General features: G+C 42.1%; 1 protein-coding gene across 1 annotated transcript in view; it reads left to right on the forward strand.

Moving 5' to 3' along the window:
* ANTXRL (ANTXR like) overlaps nt 1–12,014 on the forward strand; it is a 288,394-nt gene that overhangs the window by 259,412 nt on the left and 16,968 nt on the right. Inside the window, exons 16-17 of the mRNA XM_077454770.1 lie at nt 7,910–8,077; nt 9,677–9,757. Of these exons, the coding sequence (XP_077310896.1) occupies nt 7,910–8,077; nt 9,677–9,757 (249 nt within the window). The remainder of the gene's footprint in view (nt 1–7,909; nt 8,078–9,676; nt 9,758–12,014) is intronic.

The raw sequence follows: 12,014 nt of genomic DNA on the forward strand, positions 1-12,014 counted from the left end.
ACTGCGATATGCGAACTGATCTGGGGGTGTCATTAACATTTCACTGACACTCCCAGCAGTTTGCATAGGGCAGTGTGAACTGCCGCCGGGAGGCATGCGATGCGGGAACCCGCCGCGGATTTGTGGCGTTCCCGCATCGCTCCAGTGTGAACCCAGCCTAATAAGCGATCGTTTTTCTGATCGCTGTATTAGTGTCACAGGTGACGCTAGTTAGGCAGGTAGGTATCTAGGTTCGCCGCAGCTTTTTATAGCGCCAGGGACCCCCATATACTACCGCATAAAGCCCCCTGATTGCCCCCTAGTTAACCCTTTCACCAGTGATCACCATATAACTGTTACAGGTGACGCTGGTTGGTTAGTTATTTTTTTATAGTTTCAGGGCACCCGCCATTTATTACCTAGTCTCACTAGTGTACCCCTAAATTTAGGGGTGTCTACTTTCCAAAATGGGGTCATTTGGGGGGGGTTTGTGCCATCTTGGCATTTTATGGCCTTCAAAACTGTAACGCCCTTAGAAAGCCTGAAGGCGGTGCTTGGTTTTCGGGGCCCCGTACGCGGCTAGGCTCCCAAAAAGTCCCACATATGTGGTATCCCCGTACTCAGGAGAAGCAGCAGAATTTATTTTGGGGTGTCATTTCACATATGCCCATGGCATGCGTGAGCAATATATCATTTAGTGACAACTTTGTAAAAAAAAAAAAAAAAAAAAGTTTGTAATTTTCCCGCAACTTGTGGCAAAATATAAAATATTCCATGGACTCAACATGCCTCTCAGCAAATAGCTTGGGGTGTCTACTTTCTAAAATGGGGTCATTTGTGGGGGTTTTGTGCCATCTTGGCATTTTATGGCCTTCAAAACTGTAATAGGTAGTGAGAAGTGAACTCAAAAATTTACGCCCTTAGAAAGCCTGAAGGCGGTGCTTGGTTTTCGGGGCCCCGTATGCGGCTAGGCTCCCAAAAAGTCCCACATATGTGGTATCCCCGTACTCAGGAGAAGCAGCAGAATATATTTTGGGGTGTCATTTCACACATGCCCATGGCATGCATGAGCAATATATCATTTAGTGACAACTTTGTGAAAAAAAAAAAAAAAAAAAAAAGTTTGTAATTTTCCCGCAACTTGTGGCAAAATATAAAATATTCCATGAACTCAACATGCCTCTCAGCAAATAGCTTGGGGTGTCTACTTTCTAAAATGGGGTCATTTGTGGGGGTTTTGTGCCATCTTGGCATTTTATGGCCTTCAAAACTGTAATAGGTAGTGAGAAGTGAACTCAAAAATTTACGCCCTTAGAAAGCCTGAAGGCGGTGCTTGGTTTTCGGGGCCCCGTACGCGGCTAGGCTCCCAAAAAGTCCCACATATGTGGTATCCCCGTACTCAGGAGAAGCAGCAGAATTTATTTTGGGGTGTCATTTCACATATGCCCATGGCATGCATGAGCAATATATCATTTAGTGACAACTTTGTGAAAAAAAAAAAAAAAAGAAGTTTGTAATTTTCCCGCAACTTGTGGCAAAATATAAAATATTCCATGAACTCAACATGCCTCTCAGCAAATAGCTTGGGGTGTCTACTTTCTAAAATGGGGTCATTTGTGGGGGTTTTGTGCCATCTTGGCATTTTATGGCCTTCAAAACTGTAATAGGTAGTGAGAAGTGAACTCAAAAATTTACGCCCTTAGAAAGCCTGAAGGCGGTGCTTGGTTTTCGGGGCCCCGTACGCGGCTAGGCTCCCAAAAAGTCCCACATATGTGGTATCCCCGTACTCAGGAGAAGCAGCAGAATTTATTTTGGGGTGTCATTTCACATACGCCCATAGCATGTGTGAGCAATATATAATTTAGTGACAACTTTGTGTAAAAAAAAAAAAAAATTTTTTTTTTTGTCATTATTCAATCGCTTGAGGCAAAAAAATAAAATATTCAATGGGCTCAACATGCCTCTTATCAATTTCCTTAGGGGGTCTACTTTCCAAAATGGGGTCATTTGGGGGGGTTTTGTACTGCCCTGCCATTTTAGCACCTCAAGAAATGAGATAGGCAGTCGTAAACTAAAAGCTGCGTAAATTCCAGAAAACGTACCTTAGTTTGTAGATGTGACAACTTTTGCGCAAACCAATAAATATACAATTATTGACTTTTTTTTTACCAAAGACATGTGGCTGAATACATTTTGGCCTAAATGTATGACTAAAATTGAGTTTATTGGATTTTTCTAATAACAAAAAGTAGAAAATATCAATTTTTTTTCAAAATTTGCGGTCTTTTTACGTTTATATCGCAAAAAATAAAAATCGCAGAGGCAATCAAATACCATCAAAAGAAAGCTCTATTTGTGGGAAGAAAAGGACGCAAATTTTGTTTGGGTACAACATTGCATGACCGCGCAATTACCAGTTAAAGCAGCGCAGTGCCAAAGTGTAAAAAGACCTCTGGTCATTTACCAGCAAAATGGTCCGGTCTGAAAGTGGTTAAAACATGTGGTGTGGCTGTTTCAAGATGCACAATAAGGAGGCACTTGAATAAAGATGGGCTGCATGGTCGAGTCACCAGAAGAAAGTCATTACTATGCAAATGCCATACAGCACAGAGACAAGCCCCAAACCTTCTGGCACAAAGTCATTTGGTGTGATGTGAACAAAATTTAGCTTTTTGGCCACAACCATAAATGCTACATTTGGAGAGGAGTCAACAAGGCCTATGATGAAAGGTACAGAGGTGGATCGCTGGTGTTTTGGGGATGTGTGAGCTACAAGGGCACAGGAAATTTGGTCAAAATTGTTGGCAAGATGAATGCAGTATGTTATCAAAAAATACCGGAGGAACATTGCATTCATCAGCCAGGAAGCTGTGCATGGGACGTACTTGGACTTTCCAACATGACAATGATCCAAAACACAAGGCCAAGTGGACCTGTTATCTGCTACAGCAGAATAAAGTGTTCTGGAAGTTCTGGAGTGGCCATCTCAGTCTTCTGACCTCAGTATCATTGAGACACTCTGGGGAGATCTCCAACGTGCAGTTCATCAAGACAGCCCAAGAATTTACAGGAACTGGAGGCTTTTTTCCAAGAAGAATGGGCAGCTTTACCATCTGAGAAGATAAAGAGCCTCATCAACAAATACCACAAAAGACTTCAAGCTGTCATTGATATTAAAGGGGGCAATACACGGTATTAAGAACTGGAGTATATAAACTTTTGAACAGGGTTATTTGGGTAGTTTCTGTTGTCATTATGATTTTAAAAAGAGTAAACACAAACACAGTTGATTGATAATACCGTATATACTCGAGTATAGGCCGACCCGAATATAAGCCGAGGCCCCCAATTTACCCCCAAAAAAACTGGCAAACTTATTGACTCGTGTATAAGCCGAGGGTGAGACATGCCTGTCCATCCCTGTGTGTGTGTCCGTCCATCCCTGTGTGTCCGTCCATCCCTGTGTGTCCGTCCATCCCTGTGTGTCCGTCCATCCCTGTGTGTCCGTCCATCCATCCCTGTGTGTGTGTGTGTCCATCCATCCATCCATCCCTGTGTGTGTGTGTGTCCATCCATCCATCCATCCCTGTGTGTGTGTGTCTCCATCCATCCATCCATCCCTGTGTGTGTGTGTCTCCATCCATCCATCCCTGTGTGTGTGTGTCTCCATCCATCCATCCCTGTGTGTGTGTGTATCCATCCATCCCTGTGTGTGTGTGTCTCCATCCATCCATCCCTGTGTGTGTGTGTCTCCATCCATCCATCCCTGTGTGTGTGTGTCCGTGTGTGTGTGTGTGTGTGTGTGTGTGTGTGTGTGTGTGTGTGTGTGTGTGTGTGTCCAGCCTACCTGTGTCCCGAGCCTGTGTCCCGAGCCTCCGTCCCGTGCCTTGCCTCCTTGCCTCCGTCCCGTGCCGTGCCTTGCCTCCTTGCCTCCGTCCCGTGCCGTGCCTTGCCTCCTTGCCTCCGTCCCGTGTCGTGCCTTGCCTCCGTCCCGTCCCGTGCCGTGCCTTGCCTCGCCTCCGTCCCGTGCCTTGCCAGGATCGCCGCTCTTCGTCGGCGCCTCGGCGGCCATTCTAAAATTCAAAAGCCGCGCCTCCGCCTTCGCCTGTGATAGGCGGAACACTGAATTTCCCAGCAGCCTGTGTTCCGCCTATCACGGACATCGTCTCATCCTCGTCCGTAGTACGAGGATGAGCGGATGTCCGTGATAGGCGGAACACTGACTGCTGGGAAATTCAGTGTTCCGCCTATCACAGGCGAAGGCGGAGGCGCGGCTTTTGAATTTTAGAATGTCCGCTGTCTGTCTGCTCGACACGCTGATCGAGCAGGCAGACAGCGATGACTCGAGTATAAGCCGAGGGGGGCACTTTCAGCCTCAAAAAAGAGGCTGAAAATCTCGGCTTATACTCGAGTATATACGGTAAATGGCTTCAGCCAAACACTAATCATGAGTGAAAGAAACGTTTTTGTGTTATCATTCATATTCTCTGAAAAATGGCCAAGAAATCATAAATTCTGCAAGGGTTTGTAAACTTATGAGCACAACTGTATCTCCCCAATGGGGCACAAATGGAAAAAATAAACTGACGGGGTTATAATCCTCTCTTACTCTAGCCAACATAAAAAAAAGTTTTGCCTATAGTTCTACTTTAAGTTCTCCCCAAAGGTGATCAGTAGAGTTGTGATCAGGGCTCTGTGAAGACTACTCAAGTTCCCCCAAACCCAATTTGTCAAGCATTGTCTTTGTGGACTATCAATAGGGCTGTCTACAATTAATTGGCCATATAGTGTAGAAGGAGATCTGAACTGGCATTTCATATACAGTTGTTAAATGACCTCATGAGAAACAGAAAAGTATTAACTCAGTAATGGTCATTTAATTAGTTGAAACTAAAAAGTAGCAAGTACTATCAAAGACCATTTGCCTTCCAAACATTCTGAATTCTTCATCACATGAATTCAAGTTGCCAGAAAGACCCTTGTAGAATTTGGCCTATGCTTACTCAATAGAGTCAGGCAGCTACTGTATTTCAGCCACATATTCACATTGCACCATCTGTAGCCATATTTACTCATCTTATCTGAATAGAGTAGAATTGGAGTGATCATCTGTTTCGAAAGATTAAACAGCAAGTGGCTGGGGATTTGGATTTTACTTACCCTATTTACTGCCTAATCCACCTTATGGTTGCACCAGCTCTGCTTGCACGGACCACTGGCTCATGTGCATTTTTTAACCACAACTGACCTCTGACAAACGGGCATTTTTTACTACCGCTGATAAATGTATTACTCTTGACTGCTAACCTACGGACATTCTTTTATTCTGACTACTAACATAGGGAAATTATGAATGTCCACTGTCCACCAACATAAGCCACTGACCTCTGATTTAGAGGCATTTTTTTTCTCCTACTGACCACAGTCCAGCGCCCAATTATTCTGATGGTCAGTGAAATGGCCCTTTGTTTAAAAGGTTTGAGGGCCCCAGCTCTACAAACTAGTGTGTTAAAATTCTAGAAAGTCAACAATTTTCTGAAGTATTGTAGCCATCACAATCATTCCACAGTCAAAGTTGCTTACAGTAAAACATACCTTTTCCCCTTTTTAAAATGTAAACACCAAATGTACCTACTGACAACGTCTGCATGCTTTTTGAATTAGGTTACGGTCACAAGATTTACTGTTTGTATTAGAACTGAATTGGGTGTATCAATAGTAATATGAATGAATGACAATCACAGAGAACAGAGGCACTACAGTGATGGTAGTACACCCTACACTGTCAAACCTTTTTTGTTACCTCCTATATTGCCACTCACAAAGCTTTGGAATACACTTAGCTGGCATTATTCAGAAACGGAAGTACCTCAGGATTGCTGTGTGTTGGGTTGGTGGCAGTGGCGGGACAAGGTAATTCAGTGCCCAGGGCAAAGATGCCAAGATGCGCCCCCCTCCTGAGCAGGGGGCGGAGCTAGTAGAAGCATGTGCAGTGCACCAAAACACATGTAATGGTTGCGGAGTACACCAGTATTACACACACACACACACACAGCCAATTAGATTGCTTTGATAATTGGTTTACAGCCAATAAGGAGTATTATAATAATGGCTGCCCAAGGGTGATTTCTGAAGATTGTAAATGGAGCTCAAGAACTAGCTGAAGCTGACCTTGGCTTGTGTCAAATGGTCCTGCTGGAAATTCTGATCAGTGGAGGAGTGCTGTTGTCAGACCACAATAGCACAGAGGGGAGAGAGGATTTTCTGAATCCACCTTGTTTGTGTGTAATAGTGTGTACCCGGCTTTAGACAATGGGGGGTATTTACTAAAGGAAGATCCACTTTGCACTGAAAGTGCACTTGCAAGTAAAGTCGCTGTAGATCCGAAGGGGACATACAAGGAAAATAAAAAAACAAATTTTAGCTTGCACATGATTGGTTGATGAAAATCAGCAGAGCTTCCCCTCATTTCAGATCTACCCCTTAGATTGAGAGCTACTGCACTTCCAAGTGCACTTGCAGTGCAAAGTGGATTTGCTTTTCATAAATAACCCCCAATGTGTCAAGGAAAACATTTGTCATTCTTAGTACTCATACATATGAACAGTAAAGGTGAGCATACACTTTATAATCTGATTGTACAATTTCTGCACAATCTCCCTTTGATTTACCAAAATTTTGTAATAAGAGCACAAACTTAAACAATTCATTATCCAATTAGTAGTATCCAATCAGGCAGGTACTACATAGTTGGTGCTAGATCCAAAATATATTGTACAATCAGATTGTATAGTGAATGGTAAGCTGGCCATAGATGGGTCCGTTTTTTTTGATCAGTTAGTGTCTGATTGAAAACAACTGAGGTGATCCCCTCATCCACATAGGTGAGGTGGATGGAGGAATCCTCTCCACTGAGACATTATATTGTGATAGTGGTCAGAATACATTGATCAGCGCTTCAGATCAAAGCAAAAATTTCCAACAAGCGGGTTTGAGAGAAGTTGATCATATTAGATCAACTTCTCTTTAGCAGGAATGGCCATAGATGGATTAAAACTCATCCAGTCCTTAGGGAACCAGCTGAATTTCCACCCAGGTCCAGATGTAGTAGCTCTTGTGTAAAACCCCTGTCTGTTTCTGATGCCTGGGGAGCTTGGGAAATCATTAAGCCTCCATGTATATGAGTTGTTTAGGCCCATTCAGACATGTCTATCATGTGCAGGGCTCTCCAGTGCATATTTGCATCCCTCTGCCAGTGTTCTATTCATTTCTATTGGGACCCAAACCTGCATGTCATATTAGAATACAGAGGCTGTGTGCATGCAACCTCATGTTCCAGTAGAAGGGATTGCATTGTCCAGAGCAGGGAGGAAAAAAACAGAAGGCTAAGGGGCGGAGCTGGTGATGTCACACAGACATTGGGACACTATGAAAGTAGGAGTGATAAAAATGAATGGAGAGGGGATGGAGAAGCCGCTGTCCAGGCAAGCAGAGGAGCAGGAAAGCTGTATATATCTGGAATCATAGGATATGCTTTCCCAACCTCATACGCTCTGCCTACTCCACTCTACTGTCACTCAGGGACTAGTACACACTGTGCAGGCAGGTGGCGGGTGTAGTGCTATGCTCTAGAATACACGCAGGAACAAAGCCGCTCTCTGCCTACGCTGTTAGATGTGGCACTCAGTAGCATATTCTGTGCTGGGCGTGGTTACACCCGGCAGACAGCGCCCTCTTCCCCAACTAAATAATTCCGCCGAGGGCAGCTGTCCATCCTGCCAACCCCTAGTACTGGTCCTGGTTCTTGATGTATGGACTTCAGCTTTAATGAGTAGGTCTTAATAATATGGCCATTGAGTATATTTCCAGTTTTACCCGATGTCTATGTCTAAGAAGAATAACTGAAGTTTTTGGAAAATTATTTCTGTAGGTGAGATGGGGTGGCAAAGGTTCCACTGAAGAGGGTGCCAAGCTGGAGAAACCCAAAAATGCAGTTATTAAACTTCCAGAACAAGAATATGAACCCTGGGAACCAAAGGCAAAGAGACCCTCAGCACGCCGTGGCCCACAAGAGAGAAAATGGTACAGTCCAATCAAGGTAAAGATCATTTTTCTTTATATAGCTTCTGACTTTTAATAGATTACCTTATTCCGACAGAAAGCATTAATGAATACATTCTAGGGATTTTGAACCACCAACCTGCTACTTGTATCACTTGGAGCAGTGATATCGCATACATGAGTTCACAGCATTTTCCCAAATGTCCCAGCTATGACAAAGAGGATTAATATTCCTGCCAGATTTTTACATTTTTTTTACACTATGATTTATGCAGGAAGATATACTGTATAAGAAGTCATTACATCATTAAAAGGAAGCCTGTTTACAGAAGGCAGAACAGAGGAAACCTAATCTCTAATGCGATCTCTTTCTGCAGTACACAGGTTATTTGTTAGGGCCTATTCAGATGCATGCTACCTCCACATACTGAATCTATCCCCACTAAAGGATTGAAGATGAAAATACTGTATTGCATAATTCTTGGATTTTTTTCAGAAATGATTTAGTAGATACTGTATACTGTTCCTTTGGTCTGCACATACCTTCTTTTTTAAAGAGTATTAAGGGCCTCTGAATTCAGGGCACTCAATATGCACATTTTCTGCTGAAAAGTCAAAGTTCTATCACACAAAGTCAGCCAACCCACAGCACTGAAGGAGTCAAAGAATCCATCTGATACACTAGACCAGGGATCTCCAAACTACGGCCCTCCAGCTGTTGTGGAACTACACATCCCATGAGGCATTGTAAAACTCTGACATTTACAGACATTACAAGGCACAATGGGAGTTGTAGTTCCCTGAACAACTGGAGGGCCATAGTTTGGAGACCCCTGGACCAGACCATTATACACCTAATCTTATAATGGTTGCTCTTTATGAGTCAATAAAGCTGACTATTTTTGTCCTATTCGCCACAGTTATAATCATAGTCATAACAGGCTGGACATCAGGATATAGCCCCAATAGTAGATAGCCACATTCAAATGGACTTGTTCTGTTACAGAACAAGTCCAGCTGAATGTAACTAAGTACAGGCATACCCCACTTTTAAGTACACAATGGGGTTGATTTACTAAAGCTTAATTGAACAAGCTGGGGGTAGAAGCTCATTGGTTTCTATGCAGAAGTGAGCCTGATTTTGCACTTTCCAGCTTTAGTAAATAAACTCCATTGTGTACTTAAAAGTGAGGTATGCCTGTACTGCTAACTCTACCATGACCTGGATAAATTAGACATCACGTCTGGTCAATTGTTTTTCTTGTACCCTCAATTCCATTTCGCTCAAGTCCAGCCAGACTGGATGTTGAATGCCTTTTAATAATGGAACAAAAGCATTGTGTCACAAAATGTCAGTTGCTATTGAAAAATAAATAAAAAATAAATACAGTACATGTATAAAAATTTACAAGCATTCTAGCTTTAATATGATAGTATAGCAATGAAAAAGGAACATTCCTTTCACTGTGCATGAGAGAAGAAACTATTGTGTAGTTATTATAGTTATTCAGGCATCTGGTGATCATTTGAAATAATAATTACTGGATTTTTTTTATATCTGCAAAAAAGTTGATTTGTGGCTATGCAGTATGTTACTTTTGTATACATTTCCATAAAATATTATGCTTAATTATAGGGCAAACTGGATGCTATCTGGGCACTGCTAAGAAGAGGCTATGACCAAGTATCTTTAATGAGACCTCAGTCAGGAGATAAGGTAAGACAGATGACATAAACATGTCTGTCTGCATAGAAATAATTTATGTAGTTGTAGGAGCAACTGCTGGATATGTGTATAAGATAACATTTTCAAGAAGATCAGCAGAATTTTCTGTACATTTTTAAAGATGCATAACATGACCAAACATGCATGTATTGCAAAGATCTACTGCAAATGTTTTTTAATTATTATTTTTTTCCAGGTGCACACTTTTTGGTACCTGCATCTCAACATTGGTATTTGTGCATTTTCTAGTTTGAATAAAAAATTCAGTGATAGTTAGACATTGAGTAATGCACTAAACAGTTGTACTTGTTTGTTGTATTCATTTGAAAGTAGAGGAATTACAATGGTTAAATCTTGTATCTGGTGGTTACAGACAATCCTTATGCTCAATGCTACCCAGAGCAGCACCAGAATATATTAAAGGGCTTCAAGGGACGTGAAGTGCAGCTAATAGGCCCTGACATGAGCAGGCAAATTGTCTCTTACACCCAGCTCAGAGTATCTGGACCCTGGCACATTTTTATCATCAGAAAGGCTATAGAAGATGATATGCCAGACTTTAACCCTCTAATTAATAGGCCTTCTAATATGTTTAATATTTTCAATAAAAAATTTAAAATGTGATCAATTTTTTTCAGAAAATTCCACCAAATTGGACAAAAGTTCAGTGAGCATTGTATAGCAGAATGCTCATAAGAAAGGATTACTGGAAAATATTTGCCATTGTTTGTTGTGCAAACAATTTTAGGGTGAATAATTGTTTGATTGTTTGTACTTTGAACAATATTTTTAGAAAACTTGATCAGTTTTTATTTTTTTTCATTCAACCAGCCGGGCCAGCTTTACTTAATACAGTGAGTTTTAAAGAGGAAGTAAACCCTGATGGGTTTACTTCCTCTTTCATTCCCTGCAAAGGCAAAGCATAATGGACTACTATGCATCGCATAGTAGCCCATTATGTGTCACTTACCTGACACAGGAGCCAACGAAGTCGCCGCTGTCCCCTGTAGTCCGGCGCATCCATCTTCTCGGTGGGGTCTCGCAGCTCCGCCGCTGTCATTCGGCGGAGCCGCGATGACGTCACTCCCGCGCATGCTCACGGGAGCCGACACGCGAGGCAGCTCCATTATTGGAAATTCCGCGCTCAGTGCGCCGCTGTCTACGGCGCATGCGCCGTACACAGCGGTGCCTGTCTTCGGGCAAATATCTCCTAAACCGTATAGGTTTAGGAGATATTTCTTGGACCTACAGGTAAGCCTTAATCTAGGCTTACCTGTAGGTCAAAGTGGTTTGTAAGGGTTTACAACCACTTTAAGTGCACCCCCTGAAATCACCAAAGGGCTGTTCATAATATTCAGAGTATGTAATGACAGAAAACTGTCAAGGACCATAGATATACTACAGTAGATGGTTAGAGACTTTAAACTTACTTTGAGAGTGGTTGGAGATTGAGGACATGCGACAGGAGGCAATGGGGCTGATTTACTAAAGGTAAATAGACTGTGAAACCCTGCAAGTGCAGTTGCTCCAGATCTTAGTAAATGAGGTGAAGCTTCACCTTACAAAGATTACCCAATCACAGGCGCGGAAAATAAAACAAAAAATTTTTTTTTTTATTAACACATGATTGGATGATGGAAGTCAGCAAAGCTTCCCCCCATGTAGTAAGCTCTGGAGCAACTGTACTTGCAAACATTTTAAGACATCGTAAAGATGTTATTCCACTGCATAGCTTGATGAAAAAAAGTATCCATACCCCTTTATGGTTTCCACATTTTATCATGTTACAACCAAAAGAGGCAGGTGCATTTTATTGGGATTTTATGTGATAGACCAACACAAAGTGGCAAATAATTGTCAAGTGGAAGGAAAATGATAAATGGTTTTCATTTTTTTTTTACAAATAAATATCTGAAAAATGTGGCTTACATTTGTATTCGGCCCCCCGAGTCAATACTAGAACCATCTTTCTCTGCAATTACAGCTACTGGTTTTCGGGGTATGTCTCTACCAGCTTTGTGCCTTTAGAGTGACATTTTTGCCTATTTTTTATTTTTTTTTGCAAAATAGCTCAAAATAGTCAAATTGGATGGAGTGTGTCAGAACAGCAATTTTCAAATCTTGACACAGATTCTGAATTGGATTTAGGTCTGGACTTCAACTGGGCCTTTTCAAACATTGTAGCTCTGGCTATATGCTTAGGGTTGCTGTCCTGCTGGAAGGTGAACCTTCCATCAGGACAGCTGGA

The sequence above is a fragment of the Lithobates pipiens genome, unplaced genomic scaffold, assembly GCF_037356315.1.
Source record: "Lithobates pipiens isolate NorthernLeopardFrog02 unplaced genomic scaffold, aLitPip1_a1.2 Scaffold_25, whole genome shotgun sequence".
NCBI classification, from domain to species: domain Eukaryota; kingdom Metazoa; phylum Chordata; class Amphibia; order Anura; family Ranidae; genus Lithobates; species Lithobates pipiens.